General features: G+C 37.8%; 1 protein-coding gene across 1 annotated transcript in view; it reads right to left on the bottom strand.

Annotated features, from left to right (window-relative positions):
• SPON1 (spondin 1) overlaps positions 1 to 26515 on the bottom strand; it is a 185666-nt gene that overhangs the window by 109950 nt on the left and 49201 nt on the right. Inside the window, exons 4-6 of the mRNA XM_041485915.1 lie at positions 20363 to 20436; positions 19594 to 19716; positions 15077 to 15225 (exon numbers count right to left, since the gene is read on the bottom strand). Coding sequence (XP_041341849.1) covers positions 15077 to 15225; positions 19594 to 19716; positions 20363 to 20436 — 346 coding nt within the window. The remainder of the gene's footprint in view (positions 1 to 15076; positions 15226 to 19593; positions 19717 to 20362; positions 20437 to 26515) is intronic.

The raw sequence follows: 26515 nt of genomic DNA, 5'->3' as shown, positions 1-26515 counted from the left end.
ATTCTGACACCCCTCCTTACTTCAAGGATCAAACATCAAATTTCATGATCACCACTCCCAAGACAATCTCCAACAAAATAAAATCACAGAATGCCTTTATAGCACACCAGACTTCTGGGGAAAAGGGCTTTTCCCTTGGAAGACCTCAAGTATTACAGACATTAGCACCATCATTTAAAAAAACCAGTAAACATAAGCTACAATATCCCAAAGCTTTTCATTATAATTCTGAGTGTTATCAAATTGTTAATTACTTCAGTAATCTCAGGGCAGGCAAAAAAATGCCCAGAACCAGCACTGACTGAGAGATCTCCCACTCAGTAACAATCAAAAGTAGGGAATATTGATACTTCTCAGAATGTATGGGAACACTGTGACTTTGGAGCCACGACAGTATTAATAAAGAGATAATCAATAAAATAAATCTGGCTGCAATTTCTCCTGATAATAATTACTCAGTCACTAATACCATACTTCCTTATCAAAGTACCTAGCTTGGTGGGTAGTAAATATGACCCTTTGAAGAACAAGAACAAGAACAGCTTTGCAGTTATGCTGCTGCATGTATTTTATGTATTTTATACCTGTTAGCATTCAATTACAAAATAGAAGCATCTTACACCTTTCTTGATGCCCTTTGAAAATTGCTTTTACCATTTATAACATTCTCTTTTTCTTCCTTAGAAGAAGAGAGTGTTGGAGGAAAGTAATGAGGAACTACAGTGAGTTAGGGAAACACACACCACTCTGCAAGCCTAAATTTCCAAACATAAAATTTGGGGCCTGTTTCATGATTGAACACCTCTTTTGCAAATGCAATTAATGCTTGCACACTGAAAATTAGGTTATTTCATATTTTTGCATATTCTCCACTGCTATTTGAATAAGAAATATATATATATATATGATCTTTGACATTTTAATTAAAACCTATTAAGAAGTCTCTGGCAAGCAATAAAGGCTAAATTGTCTCCCTCATTTTAACCTGCATTGCAACTGTGTCATGCATTCATATAACCACAGATAAAAATCTCTCACAGAGAAGAGCATGGGCTGAGCAAAATATTCTGGGCCTGACACCAAATTAAGATAAACATTCCCCTGATGAAGAAAGTTCTTCATCTGTTACTGTGTGTTACAGTGGTTCAGGGCTATATTTAAGGGACCATTAAAAATGTACCTGAAGGCAAAGTCAATCTTTATATTTGACAGCTTTTTTGCAGCGAGTAGCAAAGTGAATATTTTATTGCTTTATGATCTAATGACCATTCTGTTTAATCTTAATGGAGTAAAGATGAGCAGAAAAATATGCTTAGGGGATATACTAATACATCAATTATGGAGAGTGGGAAAGTACTTTAAAAAAGTGCCAGTAATCTATTGTAAATGAACATCTCAATAAGCACTCCTAGCCACAGGGAGAGCTGAAAGAGATGCATTAAAAATCTACTCAGATCCTGCTCATTACAGATATGTTCTTCTCAGCTCTTAAGCAGTGCAGCAATCACATAATTAACTTTTGAAAAGAGAAGCACTTAAAACAACTTGTATCTATGGAACACTGCAGGCTTTCTCCATATTTTGCTCACTGAAAATGAACTTTTCCATCTACTTTCCTTAGCAGTGCTGCAAAAGGGCTGAGACAGAGTGGCATTTCTCCTGAAGGTACTGCAAAAGAATAAATACTATTCCACAAAACAACCAGACACTAACTTTTGGTCAAAAGAACAGGTTAAAAAAATAAATAAACTCTGATCCTGCTTAACTGAAACCACATTATCCCATACAAATGTGGATACTTGTTTCCTCTGGAATTTCACCCTGAAATGATGACCTGAATTTTACATGGGAAGGTTTTAGCTTCTCAGTAATTTTGGTTTAGACCTCTGTCCTGTCAGGGGACATGAGATGACCCAACCCAAAAGATCTGTACACCCCAAACCCACACACCAGCTCCAAGGAAAAAAATTACAGAACTTTCCAAGTAAAATCCCAGGGCCTGCTGTGAAAATGTGAAGAACTGATTCAAGTGATTAAAGTGATGAGGAGCCTTTCAGCTGAATCTAGAGAGCACTGATACTCCATAAAGTAATTCAGGGAAAGATGCCTCTCCAGGAGCTCTCAGGACAGAGAACTCTGGATTCTGATCTCCATGGAATGGTGTCACTCAGAAGGAACGGTAAAAATCATCTCATTCCCATGGGCAGGTGTCGAGTTTTATCTTCTTTTTTTCTCCAGGGTTGGGATTAAATGTGTGAGATGGTATTTCCTGTTTGAACTCAGATGTTTATTAGTTCTTATTCTACAGTCTCACAAACCCTGAGTTCTACAGCACTTCACTCTAACAAACTGAAAATGGAGCCCCATCTCTCTCTCTCCACAAGGCCTTTTAAGGATAAACTGTCCAATTAAGAAATTACACCCAAATTATTTTTACTTTTAACCCAGTGACCAACCACCCGTGCCCCCAGTGTGGAATTTTTAATCCAATTACACAAAACTGGAGGAGGAGGAGGAGAAGGAGGTGGTGAAGAAGGAGGAGGAAAAGGAGGAGAAGAAGGACCAGCCTCCACCCTAAAACCTCCATCTTGCTTTATATCTATTACTGTATTCTAAACCCTTAAACTCTGAGTTTTCCCCCCTCTGATATCACACACTTCCATTCAAACTCCACACCCACGATCCCAGTTCTGTCATTCCATTTTGGAAGCCTTCTCCCCAGCCTCAGATCAATGCAGTGTTCCAACTGAGTTTCCCACCACATCTATTCAAACTCCACACCCACAATCCCAGCTCTGTCATTCCATTTTGGAAGCCTTCTCCCCAGCCTCAGATCAATGCAGTGTTCTCTTGTGGGTCAGTACCTGCCAGCACAGAAAGTCTGAAATTCTCAGCATCCAGGGTTCCAACAGGCAGGGACATCCTCTACTATCCCAGGTTGCTCAGAGCCCCATCCAACCTGGCCTTGGACACTTCAGGGATGTAAGGAGCAGCCACAGCTTCTCTGGGCAACCTGTGCCAGGGTCTCACCACCCTCACAATAGAGAATTTTTCCTGATATCAAATCCAAACCCACTCACTTTCACTTTTCCCCCTTGTCCTGTCAATAAATGTCCTTTTAAAGCGTCTCTCCCCATCTTTCTCCTACCCTGTGAGGCTCCCGACTGAATTAAGAAACAAGAATATCATCAACATGGATGTGGTGTGCACCAATTCTACCCACATTTCATGGAGAGAGAAAAAGAAACAGGAAATATCAAAAGTGGCAGTTGACAGATAATTTAGTGACAGGTTTTTTAATCTTATGAATAGTTGTCTACCGTGGGTATAGTTCTTTGCCTATATAACTCAAATGAAACCCTTTTATTTGACTAATAACATAGCAAACCTTAATTTTAGGGAGTGATTATTAAAGTGATTATTATATGGGATGTAGAGAAATTGCATTTCCATTTGCAAAATGAAAAAGCCTCCCTACTACAGTTCTAAGAAGGTCTGTGTGGGGGATTCACATTCCTATGCATTAAAAAAAAAAATCACTTTTCACTTTTCCATCAACACAAGCTGTTTCCTGAATATTTCAGCACAAAGTCTTGTCACATAGTTTAAATAACCAAGAGCTTTTATTTCTTTGCAGCATTATGGATTTTTTTTTAAGCCAAGGAGAAATGGAGCTACGGCAATAAACCTCAATGGCAAATAATTTTTTTCAATTCCTGGATGCCTTTCTTAACCTAAAGGCTGGGGAGATCTTGGGTTTGAGAAAGCAAACTATTAATGGCTGTATAGTGGTCAATGACAAGTGACTGATAAAAGTGGAAAAGCAAGTGATGCTCAAGCAGATTTTAGATAGTGGATCTAGTCACATTTTTGAAGTCTAGCTACAGACTTTTGATGTAGTTTACACAGATAAGAAAATTATTATAAACAGTTTCTTCATGACTAAACATTAAACTACGTATATTAAATGGCCAAGTAGGCCTTTGTAAATTATACACATTTGTGTACACACACATTCCACTTTGTGTATATAGCTTTTAGCTGATGATGACAGAGATCTATTTCTTCCTTTGGTTTTTATTTTAAAAGCACGAATCACATAGTGAAGTCTTCAGCAGAACGCACTGCACACAGCTCTGGAGGAACTAAAGCAAAAAAATCCACATGTTCTGAAAAGTGCTGTGAGAAACAAAACCTGTGAGTGTGGAGTAACAGCAAGGATACAGCTGAGTGTTTAAACTGAATTAATTGCTTTGGAAGAGCACTAAAATGCTGTGTTTTCATGTCCTGAAGCATAGATCTAAGGAACAAGAAACAGTGCACTGCAAAGAGTCTGTGGATATGAGTCAAACTGGATCAGAAGCACAAGGGTTTGTCTTCCACCTCCTGCAAACCCATGACTGCCCATTCTCCCTGTCTTCATTCCTCTTACTCTCACAGAAAATTGGCAGTTCTGATCAAGGTATGCTGAAAATTAAATACTTCAAGAAATCATCCATTCTCTTCCCCTATCCCTCCACTGTCAACTAATGTAGGAATATATCTCCAAACAAGAGCACTAAAATCCCATCTCATATCATTCAATTTAAACTATCCTAAGGCACAAATGCACTCACTCTTTCTGAATTCTTGCTTGCTTTACACGTGCATCTGTCAGATATTCAGTAAGCAACCCCCAAACCTGCAAATAATATCAATAATTGATCTGGTTTGTGAATTAAAATAACATCATTTAATTGTGAAGCCCAAATGTTCTTTCAGTCCATAATTTAAAAATGCTTAATGAACTTTTTCTTCTTTCTATATTTCAACAGAATTCAAAAATAGAATTTTAAAAAAATCTATTCTCTCTGTTTATACTTATTCTTAAAAAAGATATTTTTAAAGCATTGAATGCACTAAAAGTATTGAAAGTATTCAAAAATTCAGTTATAAAAGGAGAGAATCATTGCATTCTCAACATCTAAATTACTATTGCCAACTTACAGGGGAATATAGCACAGACAACAATTTTAAGATGCATTGCATTTCTGTATATAGACTAATTTATGCAGTCCTTCCCTAAGATTGAGGAGTATTTTATAGAAGAAACTGGGTTAAGAGGTATAAACTGATATGTCTGAGCTTGATGACTTCCTGTATTGGTAAGGTCTAAGGTGTTTAAACACCCCTGAGACAACTCCAGATAAAGTGGTGGCCTCTTCTCACTCAGAAAGAAAATAAACATTTCAGGTGTTTATCCAGGCAGAGAATCAACTTCCTTGTTGTGCTACAGCCTAATACCTCCCTTAATTTTCCACATCTTTGTTTGAAAACAAAATTTCCATGGAATATCTCTAGTTATGAGTATACCTACTTTTGAGCCCAATGTTTTATATGATTTTTTTAAATATTGGCATCAAACAGGGATGTGTGTCAGTGCAAGGAACAGCTTGCACAGGACCCTCTCTACTCTTCCTCCTTTCCAGTAACTTCTGCATGGCCTCTTTTCCACAGAGTGTTCCTGGAACAGCAGGGTACACCCCATGCCCTAAGTGAGGGCATTTATTTGAAGATATCACTGGCTGAAGCAAGAACAAAATAAGCTGAGTTGAGTTCCAAGGAGAGAGCTGAGGAAGAATCCAGAAATGTCATCTTAAAAGGGATCTAGAGAGTTTGTAACCAGCAGTAATTACAAAATCAGACATTTTCATCCCAGCCCTGGGTTAACCCTTGAAGCTGTTTCAGGTTGCAGCAGACATTCCAGTCCCTAAATTCATGCATACGTTATTTTCCATCCATATTTGACTGGTGAACTTCAAAGAAACACAAAATCTGCAAGCAGCTCATTCTTTCCTGAGCTGAAGACTAGTCAACAACATTAACCTCCCCCCCTACTAAAAATAAGTATTCCTGCTTCTGGTTTTGACTGACAGAAGCTACAACACATTAGAGTCCTTTTGGATTCAGGCTAGAAAAGCAATCTAGGAGAACAAAGTTAAAACTTCACTTAAATACTTATGAATATCCTCCCTATTCTGTGTCTTGAACCAGCTGATCCATTACATATTAATACAGATGTAACATGATACCTGAACATTTCTGCTCTCTGAACATTAAATGCAGTAAGTAAATTTTAAATCAGACTCTGGGATCTAGACATCTGAGAAGAGCTGTCCTAGATAAGGACACAGGAAATAGAGACACTAAGAAATGTTCATAGGTGTGATGTTTGTACATGGTATTTTTCTAAGTGTTCTGCTGAATTTTAGGTGAAAATAAGGATTTGATAGAGTGGGAGTTATGAACTGAGGTTCCTAAGCAAACAACCCCCCAGAAAAGTTAATCCCAGAATGACAGTCTTTGCATTGTGGGTTATTACCTTAGTTTTTGTTTATGTTGAAAATTTGTCTGAATAATAAGCATTTGCAAGGCAAATGAGCTGTAGGACTCTTGAGCCTCAGCTGTTATTGCATGCTGTTCCTTTGAACAATATTTACCATGCAACAAAAGAGAAAAAAAGGAAGATCCTGTGGTTCCTGACAAATGCTGCTAATGAGGGTTCAGACCCTTGTTTAGCCTTTGCAGCATCTCCTTAAGAGGCAGCTGAATGCCACCAGCTCCTCAGCCACTGCATTTTAATTACAGCTCCAGCCACTGCAGAGGAAAGCACTCAGAGAGAAATCGACTTGTCCCTAATTTAATTTTTGGTGCTACTCTGACCCTTTAAAAGCAGCCTTTGCTGAAGTCCACAGGAGCCTGGGCAATGTCCCCTGCAGAAGGAGGAGCCCAACCATCTGCTCTGCACGCCTGACAAACGACTCAATTTTATCGGTGTTGCCTCTTCTCCGGTTTGTGTTACTTAACATTCTGCTGGTGCTGCTGCAAGGCGGCTCCTGAGTGCCTCAGAGTCACTGAGGATTTGATTTGTCAGGATTTAGAGCTGCTATTCCAAAGCAGAATAGTTGCAGTTAACACAACAAATTTCCCTAAACAAAGTCTGGCTTTGGAGTACTGAACTTCTGCTGTCGGGTGGAGTTTGTCCCTCAGTATCAGCAGCACAGGAAGGATCATCTGAAATTCTCATATTTTAAAAATAGTGATAGACTGAAGGAAAATAATTTGAAAGTCATTTAATCACGTCTTTCCACTGGATGAATCTGCTACAGGTAATAATTTTGTTCAGCAGAACAGCATGATAAGACCTAACTGCAAGAAATGAAAAGGCAAGATAATTTAAAATACTAAAATTAGCAAATGATGCTCAGCAATCCAATCATATTCTCCCAAACAGGTGACATTTCCTTGTGACTTCTGTGTCTGGAGAACTGAAATTGGTGCATGCCACCCAAAGGCATGGATCCACCAGGAGCAAGTGTATCCTCACCTAGCGTTGCTTTGCTGCAACCCAGATATCAAAGAGCCAGAGAAAATCTTCACAAGCCTTGGTGGGCCTCAGCTATTACAGAGATTGAAAAAATGGTAGGAATTTTGATAGGCCTCACTTCCACACAATTTAGTATCAGAATTCACTGAGAAGACAGGTCTTTGAGTAAATTCTACTTTTTTATTCTTGAAAGGTCTGTCTTCTGCAAAAAAAAAAAAAATGTTTGAAGTTCTTTTATTCAAAGAGAACCTGATTAGTGGATTTTACTGAAAAGGTGTGTTTCTCCCTGTTTTACCAGAAATGGAGGGTCTGTGATGATTAGAAGAAAATAAGCAGCAAGGCAAATTGACGTAAAAAATGAAGGAGAAATTAAATGTTGATCTAACTTAACACCATAACTCATTGTTTGGTTATGCAAATCATTCAATATCAATTACTGGATAATTATTCAGAGGGTAAAAACTCAAAGACTCCCATAAAAGTTAGAGGTGTGAAACCTTCGGAATTCATTAAGCAAGATGAGAGCTCAGAAGGCAGAGTTTTAAAAATCAAGGTGCCTTATTGATTAATCAAATAGCAATGGTTGTTAAAAGCACAGAAAATTAAAGCAAAAAAAAAAAAGGTTTAGTTGCCAATTATTATCTCTCCCTTTTTATTATCAGAAAGAAAGCCTTCAGCTGAAAGGGATGAGCGAAGGCAGGAAGAAATGAAGACAAAAAGGCACTATTAACTAAGCCACTCTTTTGCTAAAGTTTTGACCAAAGGCTAAATAAAAGTTCGAAATTATATTTTGCCTGGTGTTCCAAACCAGGGAGATGACCACAATAATAAAAAAGACATTTTAAAAGACATTTTTTCCAAAATGTGTTCAACATCTGCCAGCTCTCACAACCCTACAGACAGAAGAACCACACATGGAGCAACTGTGGCACAAGGACCGTGCCCTAATCACTGAGAGTTTATCTGCAGTACAATGTCATATTCAGAGGGCTCAAACACAAATTTTTCTATTCCATTTTTATTGGCTGAGTTAGTTGAATCTTTCATGTTTTGGCCTAGAAAATAATACACCACTTAAAAATGGTTGTTAGAACCTAATTTTGTGAAAGAGTCATTATCTTCAATGGTTTTTAGACTAGCAAAAGTTTTGTGGCACAGAATGCAGCATCAATTCATTTCTTATTAAGGAAGTTCATCTTTATTATCACGAGATACTAAAAAAGAATGGAGCTGGGATGAACATTTTTTGTTGTTGGTTTTGTGTTTTTTTTAAAGAAAACATCACCAACTGAATCATTCTAATCGCAGTTTCCAACAGAAATTTATTAAAAGATGGAAGCCCCCCTGGAAGAGGTGTTCTGAATCCTGTTGTATGAGTTATTTATTGGCACTCAAAGCTTCTCTTTATGACATAAGTAGACAACTATTTCTTTCTGGCAGAAATACTTTATGAAATTTAGCACACTATACAAGAGTTTCAAAATTTCTAATTACCAAAATGCCAGAGATTTTGAATCATTATATAAGGTACATCTTCCAAAAGGAAAGCATGATAAATCTACCATCTAGCCTTTTCAAAAGGCATTAAAAAGGACCATAATTCACAGCAGAGGTGCATGCACAGAGTGCAGAGGAGTCTGACTGAGCAAACAGAAGCCTAGAAGCCAATTTACAACCGAGCAGCTTGATCTGTCCAGAATTAGAATAAATGCCCCATTAAAACCATGCTGTCAGGCTGTAACTAAAGTGGAAAGCACGCTGGGACAGAGTTCTGCTACTTCACTGCCACACCAAGTCCAAAAGCACTGACAATTTCTGTGGGCTTTGCACAGAAACCTGAAGGGCTTCTGGAAGAGCAGCAGCCGTGCTTTTCAGGGCAGGCTTTATGGCCACACGAACTTTCCTGTCTTTTCAACAGGGAGGTGCCTCTGAAACCTGGGTGGGAACAAAAATGTTCTCCCTGAGGACGGAGGAGAAAGGGGCTCTGTGGGGATGAAGGTTTGATCAGGCAAAGGTGAAACATCCCAGGTGGCCAATTCCTTCTGTCTCCCCTGAGTAACAACAGCAGCAGGAATATTAACTTCAGTTAACGGCAAAATAATCTGAACCTCTTCACTTGTCTCGGTGTCCTCCTCCAAGGAAGGCCAAGCCACCCATGTGGTCACTAATTATTTAGTTCCTTTAAACAAAACACAGACTGAACTATTTCCACAAAAATCAGTTTTCCCAGTGCAATTCCCAGCCTAATTGCCAGGGATTGTCAGGGGTTTCCTGGTCTCTGAGGTGAAGAGTTCAAGGAGAATTTTCAGCTCTTCTGTCAAGCACAAATCACCTGAGTTGAGCCTCCCAGGCTGGCTGATTTTAACCTCCCTAAGCACACAGTAACAGCTGATTCAAAAAGTAAACTTTTGAGCTTGTTTCAGTAAACACAATAATTTGCCCAGTGCTATAATAAAAAAGTGATCAATATCCTGCAGGTTCCTCTTTGTAATTCAGGTGATTTACCAGCTTCAGACAAATCTAACGACCCCATTCTTCTGTGGAAGAATACAGCACTGCCCTACAAAAAGGCCATAAAATGATAACTATTCAGCTGAAATACTGAAATTACTTTTTAAAAAATCAATCAATCAACATGAATCCAATGATGAATTTATTTTCATTTTTACTTTTCTTTCTTTTTTTACTTAAAAAAGTCCAAATCAGGACTATTTTGTAAAGATAAATGTTTGCATGGATCCATAGCAATTACATATTTTTTTCTATAGCAATTTTTTGCTGTTTCAGGTTTCACCTCCAACTCACACAATTTAAATTATCCTGTGTCTAAAACTTTGCAAGCATCTTCCTGGGAAACAGAACTTGCTGTTCTGAAAGGTATGGAGGCACACTCAGCTTTCATCTGAGGATGCTGAAGACAGTCTAAAAAGTCATCCCACTGACTGACATTTCAGAGGGCATTAAACTAAACCTGCAAGAATGTCACCTGTGGGTCCACAGGGAGCAGAGAATGCACACTGCATTTTCTGGAAAAAGATGCAAGCTGCAGAATATTACTTTTCTTGGTTTAAAAAAGAATTGGTGGCAAAATGACTGAGTATTTATTCAGAAATAATTAGGCAAAACCAAATTATTTCTCTTAAGGTGAGATATTTAAAACAATGTTTCTATTTTAGTCCTTTATTCATCAGCCTAGGGTATGAGATTTAGAATTACACTTTACTCCTTCTGATTCATGCTTTAACCATCTTGTTTGTTTGTTCATTTGTTTAAACAGAGCAATCCCAACTTGAATGCAGAATTTCCTTTCAAATTCTGCATTCATTTCCTACCAGCCAGTTTATCAAATAAAGGGTTTTAGAGAAACCAGAATTTCTCAAAACAAAGTGGAAGTGTGAATATATCTCAGAGGGATGTGAGGTCAGTGCACATTCTCCCCCTCACATCATTCCTCTTCCAGCTTTGTTTGTTCATTTATAACCCCTGAAGTCCAACGCTTGAATTATCCCATTGTACACATCAACCACTTGACAGATTGTTTTAGTAAAACTCTGACATGCCCTGGCTTTCCTTCCAGGCTGCCAGGAACAGTTTACCAAAAGGGCTGATTAGTGCCTTGAAGTTCTCCCAGACAAACAAACTGCAGAGCAAGTTTACAGTGCCCAGGACCATCCATGCAAAAACCCCACTCGGGCTCTATTGCATTTGCAGGGTGCCCCGATGAAGGGAGGAGTGATGAATCTGATTCCATGTTCTCAGAAGGCTAATTTATTATTTTATGATACTATATTATATTAAAGAATACTAAACTATACTATACTAAAGAATGCAGAAAGGATACTTACAGAAGGCTAAAAAGATAATAATGAAACTCGTGACTCTCTCCAGAGTCCCAACACAGCTTGGCCATAATTGGCCAATAAGTCAAAACAACTCACATGAAACCAATGAAACAATCACCTGTGGGTAAACAATCTCCAAACACATTCCAAAGGAGCAAAACACAGGAGAAGCACATGAGGTAACAATTGTTTTCCTTTTCCTCTGAGGCTTTTCAGCTTCCCAGGAGAAAAATCCTGGGCCAAGGGATTTTTCAGAAAATGTGAATGCGACAGGGCTTTTTACAAACCAGAGCAGCCCAAGGTGCCAGGCAGGAGGGAAAGCTGCTGAGGGTGCAGCATTCTGCATTTGGGATGACTTTTTAGATTGTCTTCAGCATCCTCAGATGAAAGCTGAGTGTGCCTCCATACTTTTCAGAACAGCAAGTTCTGTTTCCCAGGAAGATGCTTGCAAAGTTTTAGACACAGGATAATTTAAATTGTGTGTGAGTTGGAGGTAACCTGAAACAGCAAAAAATTGATATAGAAAAAAATATGTAATTGCTATGGATCCATGCAAACATTTATCTTTACAAAATAGTCCTGATTTGGACTTTTTTAATTAAAAAAAGAAAGAAAAGTAAAAATGAAAGTAAATTCATCATTGGATTCATGTTGATTGATTGTTTTTTTAAAAAGTAATTTCAGTATTTCAGCTGAATAGTTATCATTTTATGACCTGTTTGTAGGGCAGTGCTGTATTCTTCCACAGAAGAATGGGGTCGTTAGATTTTCCTGTCTGAAGCTGGTAAATAGAGAATGCAAAATGTTCATGCTTGAGGATCTTTCATTTAATGACACATAATTATTAAGACGCTTTTTAAAAAGGTCCTTGAAAGAAAGACCTTTTTTTTTGTTTGCTTGTTTTATACAATGTAAATTTTGGTGATAAGCCCCAAAACTAATTAGAATTTTTTCCTTTAATAAAACCTTGGGTAATGTCAGTGACAGTTGCTGGTTACATAAATATTATCATTGTTGTTGCTAGAAATGAGGGGATGGGATATTTTTGGGTTAAGAATTATTTATTGTTTAGATAACATTAGTTTTAGAGGTTGTGAGATTTTAAAGGAGTAAGCTTTTGGTCATAGTTTCTTTGTTACAAGGCAATATATAACTTTTTAAACTAATAGACAGTTGTCACAGGGTTTATTTTGCTTTTCTATCTTATTACCTTTACTTACTTCTGCTGTACTGTGGCTATTTTTATCTAATGGGATTCTGTCTCACAACTATATATATGTTTTTATTATAATTTCTAAGCTTTCATCTTATTCTATACAACCACACCCCTACATTATAAACTCTTTATTATCTTACCTAAAACAGTTTCTTACTTACTTAAGGCATATTCTTACTTTGTGATTTTTCTGCTTAATGTCTGTGTATTATGTTTTCATATCAATTTAAGCATGTTCTAAGGCTGCAGATCAAATCTTTTAGTGTTTGTGGAAGCTTCTGTTTTTCTGATTCCCACAAAATATGTGTCTATGTGCTCACCTAAGAAACTGCTTACAAAACTCAGCAGACACAGCAAATTCCCAAATCCAAGTGTGGCCCTGGAAGAAGTGTGTCAGCTTCAGTGAGTGAGCTCTGTGTCCAGGCACCAGAATTAAACAAAAATTGCCTTTCCTGTGTTTTCAAAAACATCAAAGCTGCTTGGAGAATGATTTTAATGAATTGCATCCTCCCATCAACACAAGGCTGGTAGGACAGCAGAGAGTGGAAAGAAAGGTAAAATAAGAAATGGAAAAGGAGCAAATAGATCCTCAGGTAGATTGCAACATGTGGGGAAGGGAACATTATCAAATTTCAAGACAGGTGGGGATATTGCAAAGAACAAAATGCAATTTAAAAAAAGAGAAAAATACCTGTCTGACTTAAATGTCAGCAAATTAGCTCCTGGCATTGCTCTGCTCTTTTGGTTGCAGAATTTTACCTCAAAATCTCTCAAAAATTTTAGTGCAGCTGAAGCACATGCTAAAAAGAAAAAAAGTCAAATAAACTCAAGGAAAAGTTGTGACATTTGATGACATGCTGCACTGTTCCAGTTAAGATCCAGGTAGAATACCAGCTGATTACTTGGATAAACTGACCCAGGAGAAGCAGGGCTGGCCCAATCAGACATCCCAATGTTGGAATTCACTGTGATGTTCACTAATTCCATGTTCAATTTCAGCAGCCCCTGAAGTTGTAGCCATTTATCTATTTCTGGTACACTAAAAGTCACAATCTCCTCTGATTTGAATCCAGTGTACAAACACATCCCCTCTTTGCAAATATATGGCACATAATGACAAAGAAACCAGATTTGGAAATCGGAGGAATGATTTTCTTTTTTTTTTTTTCCATATTCCCTTCAAATTCTCTGCCCTTCTCCGAGTCCTCAGCGTGACCTTTCCCAAGTGCACCTCTGCTTGCTCCTCACCCAACACCCTCCTCTTGCTCCTGCTGCTTCAGGAGAAGACCCAATCTTTGTACAGTCCCAAATCAAAGTGCCAAGCCCCTATTTACAAAGCATTCACCAAGACTGCAACAGAAATTATCTTCTTCAATACAGAATTGCTGATTTTCTTCATTCCACGTGGGTCTACTACAAGAAAATATTGATTTCCCAAGTAAGCAGCAAAAATGATAAGTTACATGTGGTATATGTAATACTTTGCTACAATTTTAATCCATCTGGGTTTATATTTTATTGCTGGGGTAAAACCCAGCCACTTTTCTGCATAGGATCAAGGCCTACTTTCTATTTGCAGGTATACCAAGGTTTATTATGGTTTAAAGAGGCAATGTATCCATGATCACATTTCACCCCACATTGAGATTGTTTTTTCCTCTTCATATTCCTTTTTTATCCTTTTTATATATTAAGTTATAAGCTGGTTTTCTTTTATTTTTCTTGGCTTTAGGAGTTTCTTGTCAAATACACCAGATGTTCTTGTACCATGATTATATACACTTAAGCATCACAAGAAAGCAAATTAAATTTAGCACACAAAGCCTTTTGCTATACAAGTTTTGTCAAAACAGTCTTTGAGGTTGTTTTATGCTGTTTATATAAACATAAGTGAAATTATTTGTATCTCTCAGTGTAACCCTGTATACAACCTACCCTGGAGGTCTCAAAATTCTGTGTTTTTAACATGCAGCAGTTACCAAAAGAGAGAATTATTAATCCACAATATCATCCTGAACTCTGCTTATATTTTTGCTGACTTCATCTTCAGAAGTGTCAAATACAGGAAAGATCCACACAAATGTAGAAAAAGTAAAGAAAAGTACAAAGGGTTTCATGCATGTGTTCAACACTAAGAGATTATTTTCTTTGTAAAAGGGAATATTAAGGAAAGAATGGTTGTGCCATATAAATAATGATGAACAGGGAAACACAGCACTTTAGATATTTGTATAACACAAAATGAGGTGATTCATCAAGAAGCAAAAGGTAGCACTCTGCAAAGTGAATCTAAATGATAAATAATAATTCGCTATTGTAAGGCACGGGTATCGCTTGCTGTCTTCAAAGTTTTCTTTTAAAAAAGTGTCTTCACAACTAAGCCTGAAAAGGTGATTTTCACTTTGCCACCTCTGATTTCTGCTTTACACGGCACACAGATTTTCTAAGTCCAGAATGCTGCCACTTACTTGTCCTTTCCTAGACAAAAACCCTTGCCAGGGTAAGAATGAATCAAGAAGGGCACACAGAACTGCTTCTCCACTGAACTGAGAATTACTCAGCAAAATTACATTCTCAGGCATTGCCAATGACAAATTGTTCACAGGCCAAGGGAGGATCCTGGTTTTGAATTATGCACCAAAATGCACCTACCTGCTGTCGAATTTCTTCTTCCATCTTCACTGGGGACCCCAGCTCTGCAACTTGCTTGACCCCTTCGCTGGCATATCCTCCATACTCCCACAGGATGTAGTTCTTGGAGTGGGAGCTACCAATGATGGCAGACCAGTGGTTGGTGCGTCCTTTTCGGGAGGAAAAACAAAACAGAGTAAATCAAACAACCCTCGAGACAGCCTCAAACAATAATTCCTGACTTCTAATGACGTTTTGGAGTCCCCACTGCTGAGGTTTTTGCATGCTGCCACCTCTCACGACACCAACATGCATCTTCAGAGCAGTGAGAACAAGCCAGTGACTGACAGAAATTGAGCTTAAGTAGCCTCTCAAAACAAATAGGCTCAGAATAGTTTTTCCTCACCAAAGATCTCACTTCAGGAAGTTTAAGCAACCTTTAATTTCAAGTTTCTATGTCAAATATTTTTGAGAAGGAAGCCTGCGAGGGAAGACTTCAGTGGTCACCCTCAGTTGTAAAAGCAAGTTTTTTCCTTACTGAAGGCAGTGACGAAGTAAATTTTTCTGTATTCACTTCTATATTCAATAGAGCTAAGCAAAAGGATTCCCATTCTTGTTTCTTGTCTTGTTGAACAAAAAAAAAAAAAAAAAAATAAAGAAAAAGACGTCAGGGAAGTATGGTGGAATTGAAAAGAGAATTGAGCAGAAATAAGGAGTCACAGAAGTCCCACATACCTGGAAATAGAAATGAATTCACTTAAGTGTCAAGTAACCTTCTGCAGATATATGGGCTTAAAGGAAAAGGGTGAGAAAATGAACTGCTAACATAAGCAGACAGCCTGGTAACAAGGCAAAGACTATAGGAGAGGAGGGAGTCGGAATGATGGAGTGAGACAATATTTAACGTGTTTCTTCACAATGCAAAAGGTAGAGAGCAGCAGTAAAAACACCTGCAGACTGAATAAATGAATGAAAAATGAATAATGAAGTAAATAAAAGGAATGCAAATTTAAGATGTGAGAGGTGGAACAATGAAATTGAAAAGGACAGTGCAGAGAATTGTATAAAGTCAGATGCAGGAACCTAATCATGGGAGAGTAGAAAATAGATTAGAAATAAAAAATGAACACCAACAGCAGGGGAAAAAAGACAGAAAAATGTAGGAAGCAGAATAGATAGATGAGAGAGATGGCAAACAGAGCAGCAAACAGAGCCTTCCTATCTTCCCTAGTCCTAAACCTGGACCAAAATACACTTATAGAGCTCTGAATGTAGCAGTCCTGATGTTTTCAGAATCAACTACAATGAATAAGTAAGATGTGTGGAAAAAACCAAAACTAAACCTTCTCTCCTCCACAGCCAAAGAGACTGCAATGTCAGGAGCTGGTTTCTTGATCTAAGATCTAGCAGTTATTCCTTAAATCCATAGTGGCACTTGCCAAAGCCCAGGGAGACGCTGTCCCTCAGCACCAGTGATGGGAACTTCATCCTCGGCTCCTGGCACAGGGGTCTGGCTGCCCCACCAGGCACCAGCAGCTCACCCTGAAACACAGCTGATGCCTCAGGGTTCAGCTTTTCTATTTCTCACATTCTGTGCTGCTTTAGTGTGTGGGTCTGGGCTTCACATGAGGGCATGGTGAGCTCTGTGCACAGAGCAGGGAGACAAAACAATTCCTGCTCCAGCTGGGCACCAAGGACCAATGATCCCAATCTCAGCCCAAGAGCACAAACAGCGTGGGCTGGAGAGAGAAAAACAAGCAGGATGGGAGTGCAGGGGCTGAGCTGGAATTGGACAATTAGCTCCAATATGCCAATGGACTAAAACTTATAAAAATGTAAGATCTTGTGACCAAGCCCTCTGTAGCTTCCATCTAGAGCCATGGTGTGGCCTTTGAAGACCCTTCAATAAATATCCACTTTATTCCTCTTAACTCCATCTAGCTTCTGTTCCAGCTCCTTAAGGCATCACAGCCAGTGACACTGAAGATTTTTGAAAGAGAATAGTCCCTACAGAACAAAAATGTGTCACCACAGAGGGGAACCTGAGCACCTGGAAGTCTTCAGTCAAAAGGAGAAGGGATTGCTCCCTGTGTTCCAAAGCTTCTCTCCCTCCCTGTCCTGACCAGGACAGGAACACCTGATGCCTGTGCAATGATGGCACAGCCTGTTCCACCCAACAGCCCTTCCCAAAGACCCTGACTCTGCAGAGAAAGCTCCTGAGAAACCCTAACCCACCCACCTGCCCAATGAGCTGCTCAAAGTCCTACCAAACCCACCCAAAACTTTTCACCAAACTCTGCTACATTTGCAAATGTTTCATTCCTCACCTCAAGCTGTTCATTTCTTGTGAGAAGGAGAAAACCTGGTATTTCCTAAGCTTTCTCATCTCACCATCAAAAAGCTGCTCTGCATGACACAATCTGAGCAGCACGAGGTCAGAGCTGTTCTGCATCCAATGACACTCTCCAGGTCTTAAGACAGCAAGCAGAACGCTGACAGCTTTCCAGTGCTGTTGTTTCACTTCGTTCTTGTAGTTCTGAGTAGCTCCTCAATTTCTCAATACACTCACATGTGTATTTTTTTTTCCAGGAAAATCAAGGTGCCTTCACAACATGAGAATTTATCCTGTGGCACATCTCATAGATGTGCTCATACCATACCATACCATGATGGTGAGCATATGGATTTCTGTTGTCAAAAATGGGTGATACCCAGAGAAAATAAATGCTTTGCACAAAGCGCATGCTCTTTAGGGTTTTTTAAAGCAAATTGGAAGATAAAGAAAAGTTGTGAAATACAAAGTTTATTGTCTACTTTCTATTCCGACCATACTGGTGGTACAAGAATAGAGCAAAATTTTTTATGTGGTGGCTTGGCAAATAATTAGTGATTTGCCACAGTCTACAATGAATACCATTTTATTTTAATGTAATTACCACACAAGATATTTAAGAATAATGCCAATTACTAGATTTCCTTTTTTATACCACTATATTTGGATGAGGTCTTTTCCTCAACTTTCAGAAATTTTAATCTTTTTAGCTGTTATTGCTGTGATTAATTGTGTAAGTACCAAATGGTTATTTTTTCACTTTTCCAGTTTAAGTAAAATATTGATTTAATTCATCACTTTGTAACTGGGGAGAGATAGCAGGCAAACTATTGCAACTTGCTTATTTTCCATCATGCAGCCATACCTTTCATGAGTTCACCAGCTTGGAAGGAAAAAAAATGGAAAAAAAGGAAAGGGAAAAGGAAAAAAAGAAAAAGGAAAAGAAAAAAAAAAAGAAAAAGAAAAATTCTTAGCTTTCAGTCCTTTTCTCATGGCCTATTTCTAACCACCAGCTGAATCCATGCAAACAGTGCACATAAAGTTCACACTCAGCACTCATTTAAATCATCCAATAGCCTAAAAGAGCATTCCTGCAATTACTGGCTCTGCTTATTTTATCTCCCCCATGTTATGCTGACCAATAGGATTTGAACAATGCTGCGCTTCAAGCTCAACACAAGCAGCATTGCTTAGGCTGTTAAAATTTGAGCTGATACAAACCATATTTGAGTTATATGAGGATATTCTGATGCTGTGGCAATAATAATACTATTTTTCAATCAACATAAAAAGCCTCTGTAATAAAGATCAGCCATAGAAAACATAACAGAGTGTAAAGACCTGTAAATATGGCTCATATTCTTAAACACTTTCCTGCTCTTTTTTCCCACAGAGTGTGGAGTCAGTAATGCAAGACCACATGCATAACACACAATTTTGTAACTTCAGCTTTTTACAGATACTTGGGTAACTGCAGCAAGCAAACTTGCAAGAAAAATACTGATACTGTAGTTCAGACACTTAAAAGCCCAGAGAGGCCAAGTTCAAAAGGTGTTTTTTTTATCTGGGTATTCAACCAACAAAGACAAAGAAGACAGAGTATTCTTAGATGCATGGATGGATAGATAGATAGATAGACAGATAGATAGAATTAATATATTTCTATAATAATATAGAATGTATAATAATGATATATTTTTATAGATATATATTTTTATATACATACACACACACAATTAATATCCTTGGGTAGCAAGATTCAAAACTCACCAAACTTAACTGAAATAATGCAAAATACTTTGAAGTAAAACAAGCTAGGTAGATTTGCATGGCTGAACAATCAAAATATTAGTGGGCTGCCTGTCCTTTGTCGACTTTTTCTTAAAATCTCATTCCCTACCTCTACATTATAAGCCATTTTAAGCTTTCAATCAGAAAAAAAGAAGGGAACCTTCCTCCCAACAAAGACATCTTGCAAATACAACCTCACACACATCTTTGCTCAAAATGTCAGGCAAATCAATAGAATGTGCAGGTAATGTACAGTGCAGAAAGATCCATTGATTTTCAGTGCTGAGTGCCAGCAGGATTCCATATACGCCATAATTTACACTGCTGAGCTGTAAATAAGTGATGCTGTGTCACACAGCCTGCTCCAGCCCTCCTCAGGGCCCCGGTGTGGTACAAGCAGAAGGGTGATACTCACGTGGAAAATCTTTGGGATGTGTTTTTTCTGACCAGTTTCCATAAAAAGTGAGCCTGTACTTGGCGGTGCCACAGGCACAACAGTCTAAAATTGGTTTGTCAGTCACACCTTCCGAGGCTGAGTCTGAAAAAGCATCAAAGCACCCATTGAAAATGGCTACAACTCCAAACCAGTGAGGACAGTGAAGCTGCAGTAATAAATACTCCAGGAAATAAATCTGAGTTAAATATGGGTTTGTATTTTAAAATTTAAAGTTTGCTGTTAGTCTAAATGACAAGCCTGAAATATCTGCACCATATTTATAAGTGGATGGAATGACTTAAATCCACAATTTTCAATTAGGAGGCATTAATATTTCAGTTATTTTCAGATTCAGAAGGGGTTTGTTTCTGGTTTCTATCTGAAAAGGACAACCCTGATCTCAAAATTGAAATTTCTGAACAGACAAAGTAAATGAATTCTCCAGTGGGATGCAATAACCAAGTGCTACATTTAGGTTTAGGAAAGGATTCAACAGCAGAGTGCCCTGGAAACCCATGGGTATCACACAAAGAGCAGGTAAAAAATTGCAAGTAGCACATTTAGGGGGAGGCAAGGAGAATTTTCTGAGCTGGAATACATGTGATAATAAAGAACATAACTGAATGGAAGATCCCAAATCTGAACTCCAAACTATCCAAGACCTCCAAATTTTAGTTTGAGACCATTTGTTAAGAGAAAAATGCAAAACACAATGGGGAGGTCAAAGAGATATTTTGCTTTACCTTACCTTGTTCACAAATTTTTTTGGTGAGAGAGCCTTCATCTTGAAAATAAATTATGCGCTTCTGCACAATACTGGCTCTACAAAGGGGAGAAAAAAGAAGTTTGAAGAGTTTATTTCTCAAAGAAAAAAAAAAAAAGAGTGATAAATGACTGCTAAGACATGATTATACTTCCCTGTACTGACAATACAATATGGGATTACAGATAAGATATTTTTATTTCAACTTGCATTTTAATTTCATCACATTTTACAGAAACCTGAAATATATTTACCTCTAAAGAAGTGGTCATAGGCATACAGTGAGGACCTGTGCTCTGGAAATGCATGACAGACAACTGAGCATTCAATATTTCAATCAAATCTTATATTAAAATACTGAAGTTGTATTCAATTTCAGTCAAAAAATAGCACAGCTATAGTGAGCAGCTGTTCATAGGAAATTGCATGACATTCTAAAGAGATAAGTACTTCTGATATATGACAGCAACTCAGTGCAAATATCACATAAAACAGAAGTTAAGAAAAAAGCTGGCATAAGGTAAAGTCTTGGAAAGCAATTCACAGGTTCCAAAAGACAAGCTGCTTTAAAATTAATTAAATCTGGAATATTTTATTGAGGCTTATAGTTCAAAACAAATGTAAATTACTAAGCCTCGGTGCCTCAGTTCCTCAGTTGAGGGGGCTGGATATATTTAGTGCCAAATAAACTTTAACTACCTTCTTTGCCCATTTCTAACTATATCAATTTAATTCACATGCAAGCTTTCTCTTCTTTCCATAAGAAAAACAGATTTTGGTTCAATTCAAATCCAATCTATGGACAGAGAGCCTCCTGAGGACAGCGCACTTTGGGAGCTGGCACTCTTCCTTGTTTACCAGCACAAGTACACATTCTTCCAGCAACATTTTGTACCATCACTTGTATTTAACACTCTAAACAGCAAGGGCCAATTCCTTGTCTTCCTTAACTATTAGCCAAATAATTACCTTAATCTTTCCAGAACTACTCCTTACTCATGACAGGCGAGGAATGAAAAAGTGAGAGGAAAAGTGAGACTGTATGTGCTTAGATGTGTTGTTGCAGTCATGTAACCCTCCTTTGACAACATCCCACCCATAAAATGATCAAAAATAAGATGCAGTTTTGCTGTGCTTTCTTTGCCAAATGCAAGGCCAGCGTAGGAGAGGAAGGAATCCTTCTTTTCACCTTACAAAGCACCCGGGAGAAAAACTGGGTTTTGCAAACATCTTAAAGCTACATCAAGCTGAAAAGGGTGCAAAATTAATCTTAATCCTTCCTGAAGGAACCTCTTTAAGGGTTTCTAAGAAAAAATAAATGGGAAAAAAATGAAACAAACACAACTAGCAGAGCAGCTACTAGGAAGAACAAGAGCCCAGTGGCCACCCTGTGACAGTGGCATGGTCTTTAACACTCCCAGCCTTCAAAATTAAAGCCAAAGCCAAACTGAAAGATGTTTTGGATGCTACACTGCAAGGAGACAGAATGTGGGGGCACAAGAAATGCTGTGCAGGTACGAGGAAAACCTCTCTCACCATGAGAATAGTCAAAGATTTAACCCTGGAATGGGTTGCCAAGACAGTTTGTGGGACACCCATCTCTGGAAATATTCAAAACTTGATCAGATCCATGCCTTGGCAACCCACTGAGGGAACAAGCAAACTGATGTTCAACACCTACTTCAAGCAGGAGACTGGGCTAAATGACTTCCAGAAGTCCCTTCCAATCTAAATTATTCTATTATCTTAATTCACACAAATACAAAATCAGCTGTTTGATAAAGATCTCAAATCTGCAGGTAACAAAGGTATTATGGCTTTTTGAGAAGCAGTTATTTAAGAAAAAAAAAAAAAGAAAATAGAGAAAGATTGTTTGAAGCCTGAAGTGTACTTGTATTATTCTTTTTGCTGCAGTTAGCTTGTCACTGTAAAATGTCAAGGGAACAGTTCCTTTTCTAATAACAAAAGCTTCACGGCTTTCTAAACCATTGTCTCTTCAGCTGGATTTGAAACTATATGGTGAGCCAGTAATTTAAATGGGAGGTTTTGCATTGATTCCAAGTGCATCAGGAAGGGCACATTATATGGCTGCATAAATATCAAAAGCAGGCACAGAACTCTACAAATAATCATAAATAATTTTAAAATATTAATTGTTTTAATTATCAGCTTCTAGACTGAACATCGACCAAAACATCTGCTCAGTGTATTTGCTACCTTTTATAGCTACTTTTGTTCCCCTGTTTATTTTTTTTTTTCAATAATTTTTATTATTCCATAAAAGTTCTGATCTTGGGACTAAGGATTCTTTCCTTTGGCTTCAAGGCTTACAGAAAACAGCTAAAAATGGAATGGTGAACTTCTAGAGAGAGGCAAGAAAGCTTTTAAGAATTTACACAAGGTACACATCTGTTTAATTTACATAAACCCTTCCCACCACTTCAAATGTCCAGTGCTGTCTGAACTTCATGGGAAAGGAGCAATCAAATTGCTTTCCCTCCCATATTAATACATATCAGTGGATCTTCAATTTCTTGGTTTTCTTGTTGACTTTTTTCTCTCTGACTATCAGAAAATGATGGATAAAGAAAAAAGGAAATAAATTTGACCAAAAAAAACCTGTTTGCTTCTCTTTTTCTTCAAGGCAAGGCTTCTGGATTGTTGCTAAAGCTCTTCCATCACCAAAATAAGGAGCAAAACTGTCAGGTACAGGCATTTCTACACCTGCCAGCACCTGCTTTACTAAAGAAAACCAACCAAATGAATTGTCCAAAAAGTGTCATTATTTCTGTATTTTAGTTCTCACTCGAAAAGGAAAGAATATCTGGTTACTTCTGTAATATTTGCTTTGGCAATGCCCCTTTGGAATGTCCCTGTCCTGGCTTTGTTTGGTCAGACCACGTCTGAGGGCAGTGGGAAAAAAGTGTCTTGAAGGACTTCCGTGGGATAAGAAATTCCCTCTGCAGCCCAGCTCCACAACAATTGTACCATCCTGCTGGGAAAAGCTCTGCCAAAGACACAGAAATTGCATTTGGGATATTAAGAAACAGGAAATGTCGAAAACCATAAAAATTCAGGCCAGCCTTGGGAACGCTCCAGTTCATACCAGAGTCAGAGTCAGTTTGGGGGTTTTCCTTTCTTTTTTTCTTTTTTTTTTTTTCTCCATAGAAACAGCTTTATATTGTTTTCCTCACTCCTTTTTTCAAATCCTAGCTTGAAAAGAAATAGTCTTATTTTAAATAACCTCTGTGGGTGTAGTGATGTGACAAAAGAAGTAAGGAAGAGGATTTGTAAGAATTGTTCCAATGACACTTTTAAAGCTTACATCAAAACCATTAAGTACAATATTAGAGTTACATTTGAATAAAAAGGTTTTGTCAGAGCTGGTGAGGATACTCCAAGTTTTACTTGGATGTTGAGAAATAATAATAATAATCTACTGAGTTGCAGATAAGACACTTTTCCTGCTCTATATTACTTGTGAGTTAACCTTGTCCTACCCTTCTAGCTATCAAAATTATTTTCTTTAATTATTCCATGCCTCACTGATTTAATTACAGTATGATAAGTTGTTTCCTACCCAGAAAGCTACTGAGAACAATTAACAGGATGTTAAGTTTGTTTTTATTTTTTCTTTGTTGGTTATTTTTGGAGAGAAAGAATTTCTACATATACCATTTATATGAACACTAGAAAATGATGTGAAAATCATGAATTTACAGCTACTGTAATTTTGTTGATGCTACTTGGTTTTGTCATTCTAATGCATTATTTAGGATGTTCTCATTTTATTTCCTTCTATATCTTAAAAAAAAAAAAGCCAACACTGTGTTTCTGACAAGCTCTTACAAGGTCAAGGACAGCACAAACTCCCAGAAGTTTGCCAACAATATTTACTTATTTTTCTAATATTTAGAAGACTTTTATTAAAAATAAATTCAAATTCATCTGAAAGCCTATACAACCCTTTAGCCAATAGATGTCCAGCAATTTTCACACTGATAGTACATTTGACAACCACATTCTTCAAAACAATTTTCAATTAGGAAAGTGGCTTAGCCAGGAGAGGCTCCATCTACACCAGGATCTGTTAGCTGCCATCACTGACAAGGGTCAACATTCTAAAAATTTGCAGCAAAATATTTCTTATTTAATGCATAACTTAGAAACTAAAACAAAATATGCAGATTCTGTTGTCATCTTGTGGGGTTTGTTCATTAGTTTGTTTTTAAGTGTGTTGTTAAAAACAGTTTAAACAAACCAACCAGACTTGATATTTGATGTTGAATAAAACACAGTAATATTAACAGGAAGTTTACCAGTGCTGCCATAATTCCACATTTTACATCTCTGCACAGGATGAGGGTCTTTACTCCAATTGATCAGTCCCATGCAAAACAGTCAAACATGTTGACTTCTAGAAACTTCAGTACATAACTCCACACCAGGGTATCCTTCTTCGGTTTTATTTTTTCAACAGTTCAGGTGTACTGCCAGAAAATGCAACTCAGAGAAGCATCACAGCAAGGGCAGAGTGCTCTGAAGGTTTTCTTACAAATTTCCTCTTGCTCCTAAACCCTTTTGGTGTCTTCATGTCACACTCAGGGCTGCCACCACACACCCACACGGGAGCTGGCTGACTTCAGGGCTAATTTTGCCATCATAGTCAATATGTGAATAAAACACAACAAAAAGCTCTGGGGGAAACCACGGCTGTACATGCTGCTGTCTTATGCTCTCCCTCAGAAGATCTCTCTGTTCTTTGCTTGAATGGCCACAGGACATAAGTATGAAATGAAAATCTTCAGGATAAGAAGTCGTACTGACGCGATAATTTCTGACAGGGATGCTACACCTGTTAACTTGCAAAAAAAACCCCCAAAAACCCAAAAAAACCCCCAAAAAATCCAAAAACAACAAAAACAAAAAATCCAACCAACCAAAAAAAAGCCCAACCAACCAACCAAACAAAAAAACCCCAAAGAAACTAAAACAAAAAAGCAACATCACTTAAAGCCCATTGCTGTTCATGGGCTATGTCTTCACCAGGGATTCTGGTAGTCCCCACTTTTTGCAGCAATCTCTTTGAATTTCTGAGCTAAGCATTATAGGATGTAATTATAGCAGATTGGATAGGACTGAGTGGAGGATGGATTTATCTGGTCATCCTAAGAAGTGCTTTTGTAGAATGGATGGAAACAGTCGACCAAAGGTGTCACTATGGGGTTTTTTTTCAAGCTAGTAAGCCCAAAGTCCTATTACCTGCTAACTCAGCTGACCTGTGATAAAAACCAATGCAAAGCACCTGTGTGCTAACAAATCCTAAAAAACAAAACGAAAAATAAAGCAAAATAGAAAACCCTTATCGAGCTGTGATTTATTTCTGTCTAAGGTCTCTGCAACACGTAAAATACTCACCCACTTGCACAGGGAACTTAAATACTTCATCTCTTTGGGTGTCCAAACCATGGCCCTTTTGCCAGCCTGTTTTACCTGATGTGGCAGGGTGGGAAAGAAATCCAACCTCACAGGTAAAGGCTCATCTCAAACGCTCACATACGTTCCCTACCTGACTGGAGGTCACTGCTCGTCCTCTTTTAATAATAATAATAATAATAATAATAATAATAATAATAGTTAAAATAACAATAATAGTAATAATAATAACAACCTTTTTTACTTCTTTTTTTTTTGCCATGATTGCACAGCCCACGTGGCCAGCTGAGACACAGCAAAAGCATATTTTCCCTTTTACAGCATTGCTTTTAATCTTTGTATTCCACTCATATTCTCCTCCACACTTTAATCATCTTCTCCCTCTCCAGGTTGGAGCAGTAAAAAAATAACTACCACTTTTTTATATATTAAAAAAAACCAAACCCAAAAGCAAAATTTAAGCATGGCCATGAGTGCCCAGTTAATAAGCCAAAAAAAATTCCAAAAACTTTAGAAAAATGATTCTAAATTTTTAATATTTATAAAGCACGAAGTAAAAGAACTTCAAGATAAAACAAAAAATAACACAGCTGTCATTCTCCTACTATTTTTTAAAAAGCTGTCAACTAGCAATATATTGAAATTATGTTTAAATGAGTAAATTATTTGCTTGCACAGAAAATAATTTATTTGTCTAAAGCA

Source organism: Pyrgilauda ruficollis, unplaced genomic scaffold, assembly GCF_017590135.1.
Source record: "Pyrgilauda ruficollis isolate IOZ18807 unplaced genomic scaffold, ASM1759013v1 scaffold119, whole genome shotgun sequence".
NCBI lineage: Eukaryota > Metazoa > Chordata > Aves > Passeriformes > Passeridae > Pyrgilauda > Pyrgilauda ruficollis.
This window is presented reverse-complemented; position numbering and strand designations above follow the sequence as displayed.